Source organism: Macrobrachium nipponense, chromosome 5 (assembly GCF_015104395.2).
Source record: "Macrobrachium nipponense isolate FS-2020 chromosome 5, ASM1510439v2, whole genome shotgun sequence".
NCBI classification, from domain to species: Eukaryota; Metazoa; Arthropoda; class Malacostraca; order Decapoda; family Palaemonidae; genus Macrobrachium; species Macrobrachium nipponense.
In genome coordinates, this window is record NC_061107.1 from 136647174 (window position 1) to 136669673 (window position 22500).

General features: G+C 38.2%; 1 protein-coding gene across 10 annotated transcripts in view; it reads left to right on the top strand.

Annotated features, from left to right (window-relative positions):
• LOC135215658 (syntaxin-1A-like) overlaps positions 1-22500 on the top strand; it is a 478239-nt gene that overhangs the window by 86656 nt on the left and 369083 nt on the right. For all 10 annotated transcript variants that reach the window (XR_010314752.1, XR_010314751.1, XM_064250598.1 and 7 more), the window contains exon 2: positions 11573-11662. Coding sequence is in view for 8 of the 10 variants with exons in the window: in XM_064250598.1 (XP_064106668.1) it covers positions 11573-11662 (90 nt within the window). In the remaining 2 variants the exon portion in view is untranslated. The remainder of the gene's footprint in view (positions 1-11572; positions 11663-22500) is intronic.

Genomic DNA, 22500 nt, shown 5'->3' on the forward strand with positions numbered 1-22500 from the left:
TCAGTCGAACCTTAAAAGCTCCTCATGCTGAGAAGAAAGGAAAGCTATCTAGGTCGGGTGACGAGATTCCTTACCAAATAATGAAATTGTAAAACTCCTAACGTAACATTTCTTGCCCAGCGCAAAAATCTCGTTTCCCAGGAAGATGCACTTCGCGCCTCCCCGTTCCGAATAGTAGGTGATAGTGTTTGTTGGGCATCGTTTGGGAGTTGGAGAACCCAGGCCTATACTTCGAGTGAAAACTTAAGAGACAGAAGGCTGGAAGTGATTGGAGACTTGCGCTAGTGAACGTATACGGGAAAGACGTACTATGGCAGATGTTCATAGGGCTCTTGCTTCGCAGTAGGTTGTAGGTGAACATGGTTAATTATGACCCGGTCGACAAAGTCACATGCCAGAGACTGCGGATTTCCGGCATCCTAACATGGTCAGATCACATAAACGGGATCATAACGGCAATGACACAGAGCGTTTTCACACACAGCGATACGCACATTGAGGTTGAAGTTGATTAGACTAAGTTTGCAATATACGACCCCAGTATGGTTCCTTGTATCTCGAAATATCGCCCAATAGAATGACCGGGGGTTGGCCGTGGGTGGGATTGTTTGGTTGATTCGTAGTGACTGCTGAAAGAGAGGTAACTAATCAGCAAGGCCAATACAGTAGAGGTCAGACGGAGAAGAGATTATCGGTGACTCACCTTCCTTGCTAATGAGCATCCAGTAATGCACACGAGCTATGAAATATTCGCGTAGTGTCAAGGGGGCTTGCTATTGCTCGCGCTTTTTCATTCTATTCACGGCCTTTATCCTATGAAATCGTCTCTCGTTGAATTTCAGCTACCACAAAGTAACCAGTGCGTATGTATGTTCGAAGAAAAATGAGATAAGTTCCAGGATATCTTGCTAGAAGAGGCAAGACATGATGCCTACAGCGTTGTTGTTGTTGTTTTTATTTTTTTTATTTTTTTTATTTATTTATTTATTTTTTTTTATGAAGACGGGCTCTTGCTCATAGAGCAGCCCTTAAAGTTCAGCGACCTTGAGTGCGGTGCGCAGGCCGAACTTGACCTGACAATTAGCTTCTAGTTCCAAAGTCTGAAATCATTGCTTGTCATCCTCTCCTTCCCCCAAGAGGGTTCGGTCGGATGTACCTGTAGGAGAAATTTAGGTAAAAGTGACTGATCAGTGGTGCAGTCCATATATGGCAAAAGCCTTTTCCTCCCGCTGGGACACGGCGTCGGTGACCCTGGTAGTTGTGACGCCAAATAACTCACAATCAATCAGTCAATCAATCCCGCAGGGACATCATCTGGTGGAGTGAAGGCAGGTTTTTCGGGGCCTTTTAGTCTTTGGTGCCTTTTTGATTTACTCCCTCCGATTTGTTGACAGGTTCCCTTTTTGGGGGGGTGGACGATTTGGATATTTTTCTCATTTTTGGGCGGACAAATTTTTCCTCATTTTTTGGGGAGTCAAAGTTTTTCCATGCATGATGATCATTTTATTTTATCTTTTTCACAATGCATAGATGGGTAACATTTGACACTTGTTCAGAAGTATGGCAGAATTACCGATCTGTACATTTGAGAACACCTTGGAGTTGCTGATGAATGAACGTTAACACTAGTATAAATATCTGCTGCCTGTGACTTTATTTATTACAGATATTCCCATCTATCAGTTTCCAGTTTGCTCAACAACTGAGGCATGTACGATGTTCATGATTCTTCAAATTGTTGAGATTTAAATATTTGAATTTAGCGCTTCTGATATGCAAATTGTTTTGATTAGGTAATGAATAATCAGCTACCAAACGGTTATGTCAATCATAGTCTCTCTTTCTCTCATACACGCACCAACCAAACTTTCCGTCAGTGTTATGCCTAACTTAGATGTTTATAAACGCTTGAGTTTTCAGAACGAATTGAGACTTTGTAGAGCTAAATCCTTAGATTTCCTTTCGTTAGCATTTGAATATTGGAGTGGATATCAAGTTGACTTTGCCATTTTCTTTCAGGAACTAATTTCCTTGTCTTTAGCCATTGACATTTCCGTAGTACTTTAGGCAAGAATCTGGAATCATATGTTTGATAAGTTACCTTGATGGAAACACTTGGACAGGAAGGTCACTTGCTGATATCGAGTAACTTCAGTTTCCTTCAGTTTCATGCTGTTGATTTAGTATATGTTAGGGGCAGCGGACTAAGTGTGAGTCAACGGTGGTCGGGGTTTGTAGTTTCTTCGCAATGACCCGCCAGGGATTCAGCGACAGTGACAGGAGGGTAACGACCTTGATACTGATGAATAATGAAGTCTCGTTTTGACGAGTATCCCCGAAATAGTTTTGAGCATTTATTCAGGATTTTATTTGTCGAGTTTATCAATGTCTGACGTTCTGGAGATGCATGGCAGAATTGGTCCTCGCTAAGCACGCGCGCTCGCTTTGTGTGTGTGTGTGTGTGTCTGTGTATGTGTCTGCGTGTCTGTGAAGAGGAGAGACTTGTGTATTGGTGTTGGGGTGCGACTTGAAGCAGCCAGCAAGTATTGACTCCGCCAGTGCCACCACCGCCACTACCCGATTCCTTCAGGCTCTCCTTACCCATCCCCCATTTTGCACCCCCCCTCCCTCCCCGGCCCCCCACCCCCCCATCCCTTCCCTCATCGTGTAGTCCGCCTCATCCTCCTCCTCCTCTTTCCCTTTACTTGCATTCTCAGTTGATCCTCTTACAGCGGTAATTCACTGCTGATGGGATTTAGAAGGGGCTGTGGGGTTACATATATCCATGTGGGCTGCATGTAAACACGAATTGCTTTGTCTTGTAAGCATTCTCTCTCTCTCTCTCTCAATCTCTCTCTCTCTCTCTCTCTCTCTCGCTTTATAGTCCGGGTTTCCGGCTTGATGAGTTGCTTTTTGTATTATCACTTTTTTTTTTTCCACAAGGGATCAGTGGAAATTACAGTTTTCTTAAGTTCATGTTGAGTGTGTGCGCTGCCATGTTTATTTTTGGCGGATGAGCAAAAACTCCATTTTTTCTTTTCATTCCTCACAATGAAAAGCTTTTTGCATGCGTGTATGCTGGCGTTACTTAACTGAAGTGGTCGGCATACTCTAGCAGCTACTCCAGTTTTTTGCGGTCACATGTACGGTGTGAGGACTTATCACCCCTCCACCCTATTGTATGTATGTAGTGTATGTATGTATGTATGTATGTATATACACTATATATGTGTAATATATATATTGAATAATATGTATATATATATAATATATTGAAGTATATATGATATATTATATATATACAATATAATATATATATATAATATATATATATATATATATATATATATATATATATATATATATATATGTATATATTATATTTTAATTCAACACCTTGAGTCTCTGGATTTGGCAATTTATGCAAAAATTACCACCTTCGTGGTTTAATCACTATATATATATATATATATATATATATATATATATATATATATATACTATATATATATATATATATATATATATATATACAATATATATATATATGATTAAACCATCGAAAAGTGTGTACTTTTTGTTTTTCATAAATTGCCAAATCCAGAGACTCAAGGTGTTGAATTAAAATATAATATATACATATATATATATATATATATATATATATATATATATATATATATATATATAGTAATATATATATATATATATTTAATATATATATACATATATATTTAATATATATATACACATATATGTGTATATACATACATACATACATACATACATACATACATAGGGTGGAGGGGTGATAAGCTCTCACACCGTACATGTGACCGCAAAAAACTGGAGGAGCTGCTAGAGTATGCCGACCACTTCAGTTAAGTAACGCCAGCATACACGCATGCAAAAAGCTTTTCATTGTGAGGAATGAAAAGAAAAAATGGAGTTTGCTCATCCGCCAAAAATAAACATGGCAGCGCACACACTCAACATGAACTTAAGAAAAACTGTAATTTCCACTGATCCCTTGTGGAAAAAAAAAAAAGTGATAATACAAAAAGCAACTCATCAAGCCGGAACCCGGACGGACTATAAAGCGAGAGAGAGAGAGAGAGAGAGAGAGAGAGAGAGAGAGAGAGAGAGAGAATGCTTACAAGACAAAGCAATTCGTGTTTACATGCAGCCCACATGGATATATATATATATATATATATATATATATATATATGTATATATATATATATATATATATATATAGATATATATATATATATATATATATATATATATCCTATTTATAGTGATCATAAGAACTTTTCCATATTTCCATGTCTCTTATCGTAAGATAATGGATGACCTAGGTATTATCATCTCATGAAAATGATTATATGATGATAAACCAGGATTTGGGTCTTGTTATGGAGTTTCGGATTTGCTTATAAGCGGATATATGCAAACGCTCACGTGTGAAGATACTCGTACAACGAGACGGACTTTGCGTGCGCACACCACTTTTTTTTTTATGTTGACGGTCATTTTTCACTTGTTGATATAAGATTTGGAGGAAGCATTGTCTTAAAGTAAAAAATGTCGCCATTAAAAGCGCAAGGTCGACAAGAACGGAGTTTAGCATGGTACTCGCGAAGTCTCCGAATGCAACGTCATATATGAAGGAAGCTGTCCTTGGGTTATCATCTAGGAAGTGTATTCATTCTAAATGTTTTTATGCGTTTGTTTTGCCGTATTGGTGCTGTGGCGTCTCAGGAATGAACTCTCATTTTTTCGGAGTGAGAATCTTCTTTTCCCTGGATTTACTACTAAAGTATGTGACCGTTGTTTTTTCATAACCGTAGTGGTATCAGGAATGCTTGAAGTCGGTTTTGCGTCTTTGTTGTCCCTTGTATCCTTTTACCATACACACAAATACTGCCTGCGTTTGTCGTCTCTGCATCTTTCATTAAGAATCACGTAGAGTACTTTTTCTAAATCCTGGTGCCAGAGATCTTGTTCACGTTTTTTGGGGGGGCTGCGAACATTGTTAAGCAACACACTGTTGTATTATTGACCCTTGGCTTTGCGAATATATTTGGCTTTATGATGCGAGAGACCTGGGGCAGACCACGAAAGTTTCGCCAACTCCCTGGTCTTGAGATAAAGCAGCCAACATTCTGGACGCTTTATTTGCTTCCAGTGCTCGCAGTGACTCGATGGTTTCTTTCTTTTATGGTCTGATGAGTCGACAATCTTGGTTCTCTAATTTCTGCTTCAGTTGCACTATTTCGGCCCATTTCCCAACATTGCACTGTTTTTTTTTTGTTCGTGCTGAGCAGTAGGGCAGTCGCTTTTGGTTTTGCAAGAGTTCATGACAGGCGACAGATGAGTTTGTCCTGCGTTTTGAGTGAGCGAAGTTCATTAATGGTTAGTGTTTTTTTTTCTTTTTGTGAAAAGACTTGATTACTCGGGCTTGCAAACTCTCTCTTTCTCTCTCTCTCTCTCTCTCTCTCTCTCTCTCTTCTCTCTCTCTCTCTTCTCTCTCTCACACATACACACTATGTATTTTCGAGTATGTTTACCATTTACCCTTACGATCATAGAAAGTAATATATAAAGATTTCTCAAATTTCGATATGGTTTCTTTGCTTACCCCCGTATTAGTGGAGAATGGTTGAGTGTCGGAAAGATTGGGAATGGAGGAAGATCCTTCAACAAACTAAATTGGGCTCATATTAGCAGTATGCATGAAATGCTGGAATCTTGGTCAGTGACTTTCTTCTTCATGTTTCTAAGGGGTAGAACAGACCCCTGAATGCGGCTGTACACCACACTTAATTGGTCTTGAGGATTCCAGAACATTGGCTGTTCCGCTCTCTCTCAGATAGATTCCTTTCTAATTCGATGTTTGGCTTGGTGGTCCTTTTAGCTTTTCTCAGTTTGTCTGCACTGTCGTTTTTTTTTTTTTATGTTCGAAAACTCTCGTTAGTTGAGCGTAAGTAAAATTGGTCCTCTTCGCCTGATTTTCATTGCTCTTGCTTCAGCCTTGGAATAATAAACTTCTCTTATAGGTATGTTTCCGATGATATTCTGATAAGCAAAAATGTTTCTTTAGCAAGTCGTCGTGATCATATCTAATTGATCACGTTTTTCTCATTTTGAAGCTTCAGAAACAACATTGTCATTATTCCCTATGCTTTTATCCACATTCAAGGGTACAAAATGACGTGAACATTGCAGCGTCACAGTGTCTATTCTGGCTATAGTGTCATGTAAGGGCTTTTCCTTGGCACCGGCAGATTCTTTCTCTGTCTTCCTTTTATTATTATTAATAATAATAATTATTATTACACAGAACATAACCCTTATTCATATGGAACGAGCCCACATGGGCCATTGACTTGAAATTCAAACCTCCCACGAGTATGGTGTTTGTTAGAAAGAAGTAACAGAAGTTAATAGGAGATACAGAAAGAAGAGATCAGGTTAAAATAAAACGTTAATAAGCAGATAAGAATGTGAATTAAAGTACGCAAGCACTAGAGGATTTCTGCTCTGGTTTATTCTCTTTTTTTGCTCTGTATTCATCTGGACATCTTTTCCCCTTTTAAGCGATGGGCCTCTGGTTTTAGCGTTCTTTATTAGTATGAGGGTGGTGTCTTCACTCCCTTCTCCCACGAAGGGAAGGCATTTCTCGGTGGGCTGTGGTCATCATCATCCACTGAAGTGCAGACGAGGCCCAGTAGGACTTAAGTTCTCTGATTTAGACGAAAGGCAATATTCATTATCTTGCAATGCAATGCTGTCTCTCCTTGATTCAGGCCCCCTGCCCAAAACGATATCTTTCTTAACTTTGGATGATCGGAATGCTGGGGTGAGGGTGGGGGGGGGCGGTTAAAATGGCCTTTGCTGATGTACAGTCCTGTTCAAGTGCAGGATTGGCATCAGTTTATCATTTTAATTTCTCATTTTTCCATCTAGCCATACTTTCATTTCAGCGCTGAATGATCTTTATAGGTCCCAGCGCTTGGGCTACGCCCTAAATTCCATAATCCATCCATCTCCTTGATTCATGAATGGTGTGCCCCGTAGGTGGTATAGTGCTATCAGTGCACCTCACGCGTTGCACTGTAGGCATTACTCAAAGGCCCATAGTTTTACTGTTACTCCGTTCATATTCCGTATTTTCCATCTTAACTTTCCACCCTCTCCTAATAATTTTTTCTTGGTGCAACTGTGAGGTTTGTCTCTTGTTTACTCCTTTCAAACCTCCTATACTCTCAATTTTCCTTTCAGCGCCGAATGACCTCGTAGGTCCCAGCGCTTGGCCTTTGGCTTAAATCTCATTTTCCTATCCATAAGTCGTGTGAGCGATGTCTTTGCTTTAAATAAGTTTAGTTGCAAAGCCTTTGTTTCCTCATGAAGTGGCTTTAATAGAAGGCGAGCTTGGGATACACCTTGGTATTGAACTCTGGGCAGCTCTGGCCAGAGATTGCGCCGTCTCTGCTTCCCGTCGCCTCTTCTGCTCTTACACTTGCTCAAGAGTTTTCCAGGAGAGAGAGAGAGAGAGAGAGAGAGAGAGAGAGAGAGAGAGAGAGAGAGAGAGAGAGAGAATTTTGTTTTCATACTCTTTTTCTTCATTGACAATCGAGTCTTCCCTACCTACTTTATGACGCGCTGTACAGTGTTTTAGTCGTGCGAACCTTGCTGTTTGGGCCATATTGAAAATGTAGTGCACTTTGTGCTACAGAATTAGCTGTAGCATTGCATAAGTTATTTTCAGAGAATTTGATGCATTATCAGTTGTATTTGTTTGGTGGTTTCTGAGTGTAATCAATGTACATTGTATATGCATTATATTTAAGAGAGAAAGAGAGAATTTTCAAGGTTACATCTAGCTGGAGTGTATTTTAATGACTACAATACCATGCTGAACTATGAGAATTTTGCACCCTTTTCATTATTGAATACGAAAGGGGGGGCGGGGGAAATAGATGAAGAAATACACATATGCACAGCTTTGCAGTAAATCTATTTTCCTATACAGAGCCCAGACACATTTGCAAATAAAATTCTTGGGTGATATAGTGAATGCATTCCTAATGTACGTAAATTTGACGCAGATTCCCATTGTTGAGAAGTCCCAACGCTTACACACACACACACAAAGAGAGAGAGAGAGAGAGAGAGAGAGAGAGAGAGAGAGAGAGAGAGAGAGCGACGTTGTACGGGTTCGTTCGTCAGCTTTAGCCTCCTCTCGACAGTTTTTTGGGGGTCTGGAGAAGCGAACAAGTTCTGAAGGTGGGCTCATGGGATGTCTAGAATTTTTAACTTCTTCTTTGGCCTTCCCAACTTCTCTAGGCCTACTGTTATTGGAGAATTCATCGGGGAATATGCTTGCTTTTTCTTCATTGGAAGCGGTCAACTGACTTTCACGTATATATTTGTACGTTGAAAGGTAGTACGAGTACGAATAGTCACGGTATTGAAGAAGGCGTTTTTATGACAAATTTTGACCTCCGCATCCAGTGCCCAATTTTACTGTTGCCAAGAAGGGAATGATTTTGATTGTTTGGTTCCTTCATTGTTAACTAGGTTGGTAAAATGGAAATCAATATACGCTGTGATCCTGAGAATTATTTATTCAGTTTTGGTTTGATTTCATGTCCCTTTTATATTATTAGAAACAGACTGATGTTACTAGAAAAGCTGGCTTCCTGTTGTTGCGGAAGAAAATATACCTAACCGTAATGAGAGACTACCAAGAAGTGCGTGCGTGAATGAACGGTGAATGAAATGAAGATACTAAGAGAAGAAAGCATGGAGGTAAAAATATCAGGGGCAATGGATAGTGTGGCCTTTGGTGCATTTACTGTAATTCAGACTCTCGATCGTTATTTTCAGCTTTTTTGCTGTATTAAAAATGACAGTTTGAGAGAAAAACAAGTGTTTATGTGGCAGAATGGGCGAAAGAATACGATTCATACACGGAAAGGTTCTTAGAAGTTAGAGAGTGATAGGTTAGATGCATTTGCACTCCTGGGGATCAGTAATGTACTTATGTATTATTGTTCCACTTGTCTTCTCTGTGTGTGTATATTTATATCAGTTTTCCTCCTGACCTATGGGTTCTGGAGCAGAGATTGAAGTTTATTTTTTATTATTATTTTTAATGTTGCGTACCTGGCATTTGGGGGGCTCTGCTTCTTGTAATATAATGAAAATATATATTCAAGATCAGAGGGGAATCAGATAGCCTTCAAGTAATAGACCCTCGGAAATTGTTTTCTAATACTTTCAAGTTTCAAGAAATATGTAGATATAAAAAGTGATATAAAAATCAAACAAGTATTCCAGAAGAGGGGAGGGACGGGGAATTTGATTGTTGCTGATATTAGTTGATGGATTTTAAACTTAGTCCTTAGTTTTGACCTTTGATATTTTGTATTTGAGTTCCCTCTATTTTCTGCGTTACTTCAAGTTTCCTTTCGAATAGAGTATCCACAACGGTAGAATTAAGAATGAAATAAAACACGGTTTTCATAATTCTTAAATTTTTCTGTATGTATTATGTTTGTGTTCTCCACACACACACACACACACACACACACACACACACACACACACACACACACACACACACGTGGCCAGCCCTATGAGAGCTGATAGTCGCTCAGTGGTCTTGTTAAACTATGTTAATAATAATAATACACCCATACCAACATTTATTATATATATACATATATAGTATATATATATATATATATATATATATATATATATATACATATATATAATATAGATATACATATATATATAATTATATTTATGTATATATAATATAATATATATTATATATATATAATATATTATTTATGTATGTATGTGTATGTATGTATGTATGTGTATATATAAATTATATATATATATATATATATATATATATATATATATATATATATATATACACATTATATATATATATATATATGTATGTATGTATGTATGTATTTATTTATGTATACACATATATACGTATACATAAATCGCTGCCCTTATCTTGCTAGCCTAGTGTGTGACCGTGATGTTGATGTAAATGTGCTGTTCTCTTCACTTTGTTTTCAAACGCGCATACTAAAAAGCTATGCATATATGTTAAATTTAAAAGTCTGTAGTAATTCCTTGTGCATTTTCTCTTTGTGTAATTTCGCTTTCTCGTTACGTTTAATTTTAAAGTTCGACTTTTCCGTTTTGTTTTAAATTTGGAGTTTTGCCGTGAAACCCGAAGGAATCCTGCAATTTTGAATGTCCGTGATCGAAAAAAACGGAATAAGAACTTCGCATTTTCCAATCTTCAAGTTCACAATTTTGGATTTTTACCGTATCAGGTCTCGAGCAGCCGTTTGAAATGATGAGATGAAGGACCCAGTTGAACATCTTCCGGTGATGCGTTCCGGATAATTTGCAGTAAATCTGGACGGTTGTGATTAGACCCTGGAGACGCGCGAGAGAAATTTTCCCTTGCAAGTTTTTATCTCTCGAAACAAAGTGTTTGAACAGAAACTGCTGATAAAGAAAAGTTGTTGGAATTTTTACAGTGTTTGCATACAAGTTGAAGAGAGCCAGACTATTCGTGTTTATTTTGGGAGTTTTTGTTCTGATAACTTTCCTGGATTGGGACCCGTGACCTTTTATTGGTTTTGGTAATATTTTTGTAAGGAATCATTTCTGGTGATATTTGTTGTGTTTTGTAAGTTGATGCTTCGTTTGTCTCGTATCATTCATAGTTTTACTTTTGATTTCCGTAGCGAACCTAATCAATTTGTGTTGAGAATCTCGGTAGGCTATTTTGCATTCACCCCGTAGGAAGGAAGTGTAGTCGATGCCCTTCACGTCGTGTACCGCAGGCATTACTGAAGGAGCTGCGACCTCTACACTGTAACTTATTACAGCTATGGGTTCTTTCAGTTCCAGCTTTAGATCTTTTATTTTCTTGCTGTTCAACCGCTCCAACTCCCTCTTTTCACTGTCTTAATCACCGAATGGCCGAAAGTGCCCCATTGCTTAGCTTGCCAGGGCAGGTAGGGATATAGCGGTCCTGATATAGATGTTAATAACATTGTGGTATTCTTTAGAAACATTAACGTCTACAATGAAATTTGATCTCTTGGAACATTGCCAAGTATAATATAAACACTTGCAGTTGTATATATAAGTATTTTTATGTATATTTTTTAGTTTTTATTGTTTTACACTTAAGATTATATGCATATCCTAAATTCAGTTATAGTTTTTTTATGGAGGATATCAGTTTTTACCATATATCAATTTTTACGATAGTTTTAAAAATGTATAATTTTATTTAGTTCATAAATTCACTGACTTGCACCTCAAACCAAATTCATTATAGCGCTGAATAATCCTTTGGATTCCAGTGCTTGGCTTGAAGCCTAAAATCCATAGCATGACAGCCTAAATCTCATAATCAGATGATTGTTTTTTTTTTTTTTTTTTTTTTTTTTTTTTTTTTTTTTTAATATAGCAACGTCACTAATAATTTCTTGTTGTGCTTTTACAGGCGCAGAGCGACGAGGATGATGTTGGTCCCGACGACGTTGCCGTCAATGTGGACGGCAATGTGGGTTACATGGACGAATTCTTCAATGAGGTAGGTGCCAGTTTTGAGCTGTTGACATATTGTGCTGTTGTTTCACCCAGGTTGGTTGGTTTCATTGTGGTTGTTTTGACTTATTCAACTTGACTTCTGCGTCTGTCTGTTTGGGTCAAATCTTGTAACTCAGTTTTTATGACATGCTTTTATTTAACTCGACCTCTGCGTCCGATTTGGTCAAAACTCGTAACTCTATTTTCGACCTGTTCCCTTCGTCCGATGGACTTGAAATTTTCCCTGGTTACTCAATACCGGTGACTATACAACCCTACATGATCAGCAGGTCAGCAGCAGTAACCTCTAGTGACCCTACAGTGACCTCTCCCAGTATCTCGGTATTTGTATGAAAATCTTTGGATTTTTCAAACCTTGAGTTCGACAGAATATTATATAATTTCGTTAGCTACAATTATAAATCGGTCACGATATCTGTCAAAAAGTATAAAGTATAAGATAAAAAAATAATTTTTTTAAACACGCTTTCATTAAAATACACTTAAAAGTAGAACATAATGTCGAGACCTGGTTTTCTGGGGTTTTTGTGGCTGTAATAAAGCTGACAGTCGTGTTAAGTAAAGTTTAACAGCGATGCGGTTTTGCATAGATTTGTAGGTACTCAATTGTTTTGTCATGTTCAATGTTCAAGTCGTTTCGAGGGCTCCTGGGAGGATCTAGTTTGTGCTGTGTATTACGATGTTAATTCATAAACTACATAATGTGTCAATGGGGCGCTACAAGGGAAGGGTATTTTACCTTTCCTGTTTATGTCGTAGGTTTTATACAAATAAAATGATTGGGAGGTAGTCGGGAAGTTTAGATTTTAATAACCATGTGCAGGTGATGCTTTCTTAATCAGCAAACCGTCGCATGTTTTACAAAGTTGCTTAATAGAATTTGTTAGAGAGATAGATAAGAACGCGGTTTTGTAAAAACAAAAAATAAATAAGTAAAAAATAAAATAAACAAGTAAGAAGTAACGTCAGAAGAATATTAGGAGACATAGCAAGATGGAAGTAGAAATGTTACCAGTGGCCCAGTGGTGTGGTTGGTATGGTGTTGGCGTCCCACCTCGGTGGTCGCGGGTTCGGTTCTCGGTCATTCCATTGAGGAGTGAGAGATGTGTATTTCTAGCGACAGAAATTCACTCTCGACGTGGTTCGGAAGTCACGTCAAGCCGTTGGTCCCGTTGCTGAATAACCACTGGTTCCATGCAACGTACAAACAACATACAAAGTAGAAATGGTACCGTTAAAGTAAATTAAGGTTTTTTTATGTAGATTAGATAATGATGAAGGGGGAAGGACAAAGGAGATGGCTTATGTATGTCCTTTCCACCCCTGGGAGAATAGTACATGACAGGAAGGGTTGAAAGACCCAGACTAGAACAAGGAGAAGAGAGGCTGGAGACGAGTGGAGATTTGTGAAAGACTCTATCGGGCGAATTTACTGAGACCCGCGGCTTCACTCGGGGTTTTGGGGATGATGATGATGATGATGATTGATGTCTCGTTGAGACATGTATGGAAGTTTGGTAGTAGAGTTGTTTTTTTATCAAACTGTAATATATACCCAAACGCTCCAGTCGATCGCGATCTGCCAATCGATCCCGGCCACTCTTTGGTCGATCGCCGTTCCCTCACAGTCCTATATAAACTAACAAACACACACATATGTATTATATTTATATATATATATATATATATATATATATATATATACATATACAATATATATGAGTGTGTATATGAATATATATATACATTCTTATATAATATATAATATATACTTATATATATATATGTGTGTATATGAATATCAATATATGTATACATATGTATATATATATATATATAATATTATTATATATATATATCTATGATTGGTATTGTATGTATGTATGATTGTATGTATGTATGTATGTATGTTATGTATGCTATGTATGATGTATGTCATGCATGTATGTATGTTGTATGTATTTTATGTATGTATGTATGTATGTATGTATGTATGTATGTATGTATCTGTTATGTATATGTATGTTATAGTATATATTTGTACTCATGTTTTATCGTACTATGGCGCTATTTGATTTTTTTCCCACTTAATAGTATGTGATTATGTAGTATTGTGATCGTTGAAGAGTTTCAGTCTTTAGAGTAGATCTCGGAGTCCAAAAGTCTGGCTACCCTCCTGCTTTACCGAAAAGTATTCTAACCCCTGAATAAAGTAATTTGTCATGGCGCGTAGTTCTCCCAAGATAATGCCATTGTGTGGGTTGTTCGTTTTTACTTCGTGGAAAAGAGTGGGAGTTCTTGATTAAATGTCGCGGTTTAGTGGTTGGTTTGTTTGATATATATAGTTCTCTTATGATCTTATAAATACAATGAGCTGTTTCTCTTGACGATATACCTGTGGCCGCATATATTGGAGAGATAAATTGCTTGGTTGTTGCGAGCATATAATGACGTAATACATACTGATGAGATAATACAGGCATCATTGTTTTCACAACATGTAAGCCGTGGTTGACAAATTGTTTTAGGGCTTGATTGTTTTACAGGTTGTATTCTGGTGTATATGTTGTGACTGTAAACATAATGACGTGGTTATTTTGAGTTGGTAATTAGTTTGGTTGTTTTATTTTCAGGGGATAGAAGTGTAATTGTTTTTGAGGTGAATAATGTCATGGTTTACGACACAATTGTTCTGACTAATGGACAACAGAATTGTTTTATTAAAATGGATTATTGTTTTGTGACATGCAGTAACGATTGTTGTGAGTTGGTTGTGGTGACTGTATATAGCATGAGGTGTAATATATGTATATTGAGGAGGGTAAAGGTGCGTCCACACGGTCAAACTATGTCCGACGGACTAACATTGTTATCAATCAACAGTTGTCTGCCGGTCTTTGCTTTGTTAGCAGAGTAAAATTAGTCTCTACCTCACGACGGCATTCGAGCTTTTGTGCTACATCTTATAATGGAGTAAACCAGATAACGACGACAACTTTGAAATAGCCGGAATTCGGCTTCTTTCTGCGATAAGGTCTTTCATTTGAGATCTTAACAGCTTCTTTTTAATAAATTTTAATCATACAACGTGTTGTTGCTCTGACTAACATTTTGATAGCACGAGAGTTTGGATGACATCTTGGTAAGAGAACGTGGTTTGATGGCATACAATTGTGGTCGTTTGATGGCATACAATTATGGTCGTTTGACGGAATGCGCTTGAGGCTGTTTTGACGAGAGTTTGGATGACATCTTGGTAAGAGAACGTGGTTTGATGGCATACAATTGTGGTCGTTTGATGGCATCCAATTGTGGTCGTTCGACGGAATGCTCTTGAGGCTGTTTTGACGAAGGTTATGTAATGTTGTGGTTGGTTCAGCTAGAGCATAATAGGGTTGTTTAAAAAAATTATAATTATGTTATTGATTGTTTTAGCGAGATAACTTGCCGAGTGGTTGTTTTACCACATATTTGTTGATGTTCTGACAAGTGGTAGATATTTAATGGTGACGTGGTGTAGTAACGATGTTGTTTCGATTCGTTTCCGATATTGTTTATTTTAATGTTAGTAATGGAATGGTTGCTTTTACGGGACGCCTATTGTGTGTAAGCAGTGAAAGAATGTTTCTACGAGGACTATATAAGGAGAGATTCCAATGAAATATACAGTAAACTGGTTTGTCGGGAGGGGGGGGGGGGGGGTATAAAGGTACTATGCATAACGGCGAGGTCATTTTCATGATATGAATAACGGCTCGTTTGTTTTGTCGACTTTCACAAAGTCAGGAGTTTTCTAACTCGTTGTTTTTGGTGCGGGATACAATGAAATTGCGCGATGCTTTTGACGGGAATGAAGGCAGAATGCTTTGTCCTGCTTCATTGTTTCCCAGTTTGTTTGTTTGTATGGTGCTTTTACGTTGCATGGAACCAGTGGTTATTCAGCAACGGGACTAACGGCTTGACGTGACTTCCGAACCACGTCGAGAGTGCACTTCTATCACCAGAAATACACATCTCTCACTCCTCAATGGAATGGCCGAGAATCGAACTCGTGACCACCGAGGTGGAACGTAAACACCATACCAACCACGCCACAGGATACATAGTTTCTGTTGTTGTTGCTCTGAGGAAGGCGGGGGGGTTGTTTGGACGGTTGATTTTCACTGGATGGAAGCGGGAAAAAAATTAAGTTGATAAAACATCATTTTGATACATGCCAGGAAATTATCATGGTGTAAGCCATAAGGTACTGTTATCGGCATGAGTTAATTTTGCGATTAATTTTTTACGATTAATTCTCGATTATAGTGATAACAGAGAGAGAGAGAGAGAGAGAGAGAGAGAGAGAGAGAGAGAGAGAGAGGATTAAAATGAACGAGGAGATAACTTTAAAAGTAAAGTCTGTTTCATTTGAATTTTCAGTCGGATTGGATTTTGATGGTATTTGTGAGGTAATAAATTCGATGGCCTGGAGCCGGAGATATGTTTGAAACTGACGCATAAAGAATGGAATTTATTCGAAGGTTTGACGCTGATGATAATGGGAATATTTTAATGAAAGTGATGAAGAGTAGCGATCAGCTTTCCAGGTATTGATAATTTCACTACATCGTGGCTTTTTTTTTTTTTTTGTTAGAGCGTATTTTTCATGCGAAAATGTATTGATTTTAAACGCATATAAAGGTTGTGTAAATGTTTTGAGAATTTTGAATTAAGTATATCTTAGTTTAACCAGACCACTGAGCTGATTAACAGCTCTCCTAGGGCTGGCCCGAAGGATTAGATATTTCTACGTGACTAGAAACCAGTTGGTCACCTAGCAACGGGACCTACAGCTTATTGTGGGATCCGAACCACACTATATCGAGAAATGAACTGCTATCACCAGAAATAAATTCCTCCGATTCCGCGTTGACCGAGCCGGGATTCGAACTTATGACCACCGGATTGGCAGCCGAGCGCGAAAACCACCCGTCCAGCGAGGAACTAGAATTTTGAATTGACAGCTGGTATACTAGAATGATGCAATCAGAAGTGAAGTAGTGCTGACCCTCGTTGCCCTTATTTCCAGGACAGTGTAGTCGCTTAGTAGTACTCCGGGAATAAAACCAGTGGGCAAGTTAGGTGATGACTGGAGGCCAGGCGCACTTTTTATGGAAGGGAGGGGTTTGGTAGTTTGGGATGGAACGGGAAGGATTATAGGATAGGGCGGAGGAGGGGTTATCACGGGAGAGGCGGCCAGTGAGTGAGAGGGGTGGCGGAAGGAACTGGTGAAGCAGGAATATCGCCGTTATATAACTCCTTTGGGAATTGTGGAAGGCCGATCCTGTAGATAATTGAGCTCGGGAAGAAGCTGCTGCGGACGTCTTTTCTGTTTCGAGAGAGAGAGAGAGAGACGAGAGAGAGAGAGAGAGAGAGAGAGAGAGAGAGAGAGAGAGAGAGAGAGAAAGTTGCTGAATGATGTATATTTTCACGAAAATATGCTCTGTTTTCCGTGGACATGTCTTTACAGAGTTTTGAGCAAAACTTATTTCTCTCTCTCTCTCTCTCTCTCTCTCTCTCTCTCTCTCTCTCTCTCTCTCTCTCTCTCTCTCTCTCTATATATATATATATATATATATATATATATATATATATATATATATATATATATATATATATATATATATATACCCTTAATTAAAAACTAGTTCCATATACAAACGGTTCAAATCTCCTCCACTTGATCCTCCGGCTAATAAAATAATGAAGGAGAAGGAGCATCATCATTTGTTCTTTCGATAACCTTGGACCTGCATCTAGCCTATACTCTTATACTCCTCCCGAATCTCCTCCTCGAATCCGCCTCTCAGAGGACCTTACCACCTAAAAATGGGTATCCATCTTTTCACTGATGATAAACTTCATCATCTGCACATCTGCCACACTCAGATTGGTTCCGATCGCGACCCCTTTCTCACTCCAGGGCTTAAATTACATAATCCTTTTTGAAGTTCATGTATACCGCATAGTTTTCTTTAGTGTCTCTGGAGTTTCTCTTTATTATTACCAACTGAAACTATATCATCAGCACATTAGTCCTTCCAAATTCCGATCGTAACTTTTTCTAAGTCCAAGACGTTGATTTCTAAAAGTTATATGGAGTTTATGTAAACCACATACATTTTTTTCGTTCCTGTCAGACATTTGTCAGACACTTGGCCCAATATACACCGTCATCCTTGTCGAAGCCCACATTGCTGCTGTTCCTGTCGGTGTATTGTGCTTTTTCGGTCTAAATTCAACCATACACATTCTCATGTATATTTTGTATTATTAAACCGATATATTTTTTACACATTTTCCTCATTCAGACGTAGTTTGCATACCCCAGGTCATCCGTTCATATACGGTACTATTGATTTTAGGCAGCGTCTCCCATAAAATCTGATGAAACATTGTCAGCCTATTGATTTTTCTCTATACCTATACCAGCGTTAGCAAATCTACATAGACTCCTTCAAGTCTGGCACTACTCAGATCCAGCTTTTGAATCCTCTACTTTGATCAGTTAGTATTCAGAAAACTGAATACAGGCGCATCTCTAAATTTGCATATTTTATTACAACGCCTGATCATTGTTGTTTCTATCAGCGTGAGTTGTAGAAACGAGAACGAAGTCACTCTACCCAATAAGGATACAATCAATAGATTCTGTGAAGAATTTGGTCTATGGGAAACCTGATACAAAGAAGGGGTTACCATCCTCATGCGAGGCAGGTGAATAGAAATATGGCCATCTTGGATATTCTTTAGGCAGAAGAAAGAAGAATAAAAATTTGTGATTAGTATTTTGAAGAAGGTTATCTATAAGGCTTGCAAATGTCTTCTCAGAATCATATAACGGAAGGGTGTTTCAGAGTTGCCGGAGAATATTGAAATAGCTAACGAGAGACTAGAATAATGTGAAGCTTTGCAGGGAAAAATCTTGCAATATAATGAAATGGGCAAATAGGAAAGCCTTTTAAACTGTCCTGTTTTTGGGAGGAGGCATCGGGGGAAGAAGGACTCGCAGGAGGAGGGCTCTTGACGGACGACCTTTATTCACCTCGTGCATTTTTATTAAGATTGAAAAAGAGCCAGAGTATTTCAAGGTAATGCCCTGACAAGTTCCTTTTAGTGCCCTTGGCATGGGACCCTTTCTGATGTAAGAAATGTTATAGAAATAGTTTGTTTGTGCAGTGCGATGCGCTACGGACTTTGTAAAGTTAACTAATTTGAAGTAGTTTTCCCTGTAAGGACTTTTAATTGTTATTGATAGTAAAGGAATTAAGCGCAACAAACATTCGGAATGGCATTGAAGTAAGAAGCATTCGTTAATTAACCCTTGTTGTAACATTTGGAACATCGCCCTTCAGATTTTTGTATGGCAAAATTTAAGTGTGGGTAAAATTGGTCATTCTTCGCAGTTTTTTTTCTTTTACGGTAAAAAATATATTGTAAAAGAAAGTTTCACGAACACGAGCGATTATCAGTAAACCGCTTAAAATTGCCCAAAGGACATTAAGGGTGATGATAAAAATTAAGATAATGTAGTTTAAGAAATAATTAGTAACGTGTACCTGAAAGGACAAATTGGCGGTTAAGAAGGTACTTCAAGAGAGAAATGCAGTTGTCGGGAAGATTGGACACTCGCGGTGAAAAAGATTCAACTTGCTGAAGGGTACATTTCCATATTAAAACTTTCTTATTTGTTAATTGTTTTATGTTCTCTCTGTGCCTTGGGTAATCAATTGCTATGCTCTTATATAGATATATGGAGAGATGAGCATTTTTTGGAAAGAAAAATGTGCGAGAAAAAGAAAATAGCTGAAAAAGAATATAAAATGCTCTGTAGAAATGATTATTCTCCCACAGGACGTTCTGTAGTTGAATATATATAACTGCTTGATGTATATATGTGTTCAGCGAATATGAATAAACATCTCGCAGTTGGGTAATGTCATCGCTTTCTGCAAGTGGGATGTTGGTTATTTACGGTGGGTGTCGAGTTTTCCGAAACGCGTGATGAATCACGCACTTCATTCTATACTCCGGGAAGCCAGGGAAATATTTCGCTTTTCTTTCACTCGAATAAAGGAGCGGAAATTCTCCGTTTTCCAGTTTTCATTTATCCGGCAGAGGAATGTCCCTCATTTTTTTCGATTTTGTGCTTAATGTGAGGAGTGTTTTATTAAGTTATAAATTGTACACAGAAAGGAATGTTATAATAGGTTTACTTTATAATTTCGTAATGAACTATCTTTCTATGCAGTTCTGCCTTGTTTGTAGGTATTGATGGATTTATTATTGCTTGTGCAACATATTTTGCACAGAACATTTGATTACTTAGAAATGGGGAGATAAGTAGAGTTAGCGTAGGTGCACGGATTCGTAACTCTATTTTGGAATGGGTCGTTCGTGTGGAAAGAATTTTGGATGCTGGGTTAGTGACAAGAATGCAGAGTTCGGAAGTATGAGGGAAGAGGAGGAGAAGAAGAAGACTAAGGAACAGTGTTGTCTGGAGGGATGACTTGAAGATTTCCCCAAACTAAAATGAATTCCCCATTTCTATCATTCCTCATCAAATAACGCCGTCTCAGGGGCGTGATCGGTATGCTCTTGGCCTGCCACCTCGATGGCCGTGAGTTCGACTCTGGGGCATTCCACCGAGGGGTTAGAGATGTGTATTTCTGGTGATAGAAGTTCACTCTCGACGTGGTTCGGAAGTCACGTAAAGCCGTTGGTCCCGTTGCTGAATAACCACTGGTTCCATGCAACGTTAAAACGCCAAGCAAACAAAAAAACAAACTCATCAAATAACGAAGTATAAGGTCCTTCTAACTAGAAACCCCTTGTTTTGCATAGACGATATTCATGACTTCATAAAATATTTCTAGTAATCTTAGAGAAGTCTGTATTTATTACATGTCATTACTGGCGGGGTCATTGACGGCAGAAGGAAAATTTAGGTGCAGTTATATTGGATTTTATTGACGCCGCAGTAGAAATGCTGGTTGAGAATGACATACATTTTCCAATGATCTTTTATTTTTTTTATTACAGAGTTGCACAATTGCCCTTTTGTATAAGATTATGTAAAAGAGAGAAACTTCCATGCCTCCCATTAACTAAATTCCTCAAATGTGTGAAAAAAAATCCACAATCTTGGCAAAGCTGCATAGGAATGGAAGAAAAAAGTGTGAAAGAGGTACGTCTAGGAAAGGAGAATATTCGTGAAAGATAAAGGTGGAATGGCACCGAGTGTATTGGGTTCAACGCCCTGCTGATGAGCCCTCTGTGGAAGTTTTCTGCACAGGGAGTTCTGCGATTTGGCAGACAAAATTTGAATGTGGCAGTGATTGTTGTATTTTTTTCTCAGGATACTGTATGAAACATAAACTAATAGGACTTCCATACGGTTGGAAGATTTTTTTTTTTTTTTTTTTTTTTTTTTTTAATCCAGACATGAAGAAAGAATAAATAAATAAAAAGGAAGGGAAGGAGAAAAGATGGGACTTTTATCGCTAAGGAAAAAAGGAAAAAGAAGGGTGGGAATTCCAAAGCATCAAATAAAGCGCCTCAGTAGCGTGGTTGGTATGGTGTTTGCTTCCCACCTCGGTGGTCGCGGGTTCGATTCTCGGCCATTCCATTGAGGAGTGAGGGATGTGTATTTCTGGTGATGGAAGTTCACTCTCGACGTGGTTCGGAAGTCACGTAAAGCTGTTGATCCCCGTTGCTGAATAACCACTGGTTCCTTGTAACGTAAAAACACCAGACAAAAAAAAGAAAAGAAAAAATATATATATATACATACATATATATATATATATATATATATATATATATATATATATATATATATATAATATAAGATCTTTATCATAGGTCTTGTTCCCCCATGTGAGCCTTCGGTTCTTATTCAGTGTTTACTCTTGCTGCCTTTGGTTATCCGCTCAAAGCTGAGCCGACTGGTGGAAGGTGGGTCCATTGACAGACCATGGTCAGTGTTTTACCACTGAGGGAGAAGTTTGCATATTTATCATAGTACCATATGACGCAAGAAGACCTCCATGAAATTCTACCATGCATGTCTTTCCTGGGTCCTTTCTTTCACAAATCTCCACCAGTCTCTAACCTCCTGTGTCAGTTCTCATCCAAGTAGGTCGGAATCCTCCATCCCTCGTTGTGGCCAGTCTTCTTATCCTTTTCATTAACATCTCTTCTACATTTATGTAGATCTTCGGCACATTACTTAATGGTATCATATTCCACTCTCCTTTCAACCTATTACTGATATATTCTTCTTAAGCTTTATTCATAAGTCGACAAAATCTTGCACATTCTTCATTATCATACTATGTTTCATGTACGTATATCAATACAAGGCGTACTATCCTCGTTTTTTTTCCATCTGTCCACCCGTCTGTGGTGTTTGCGTATAGTAACACTGCGTCCCGGGCTTTAGATAGTTACGCTATGTGTAAGTTTTAGGTAAATAAAAGGATATCTGGGTGTACATTTGCAACTGAAGAGTGTTTTGATAATTTACTGTATGCGAATTACACCGTTAATATTAGAGTTAGGATATTATTATTATTGTTGAAAGTAAGCTGAATGTAACTATCTAAATCCCGGGACGCAGTGTTACCATACGCAAACACCACAGATGGGTGGACAGATGGAAAAAAACGGTCTTTCTTTCGGATGTAGTTTCAGTTTATAGGATGTTCAGATCTTATAAAACTCGCCCATGTTTTGATTTGTCTTGGTCTCGCACTGCTTAACTAAGATTTATCGTGA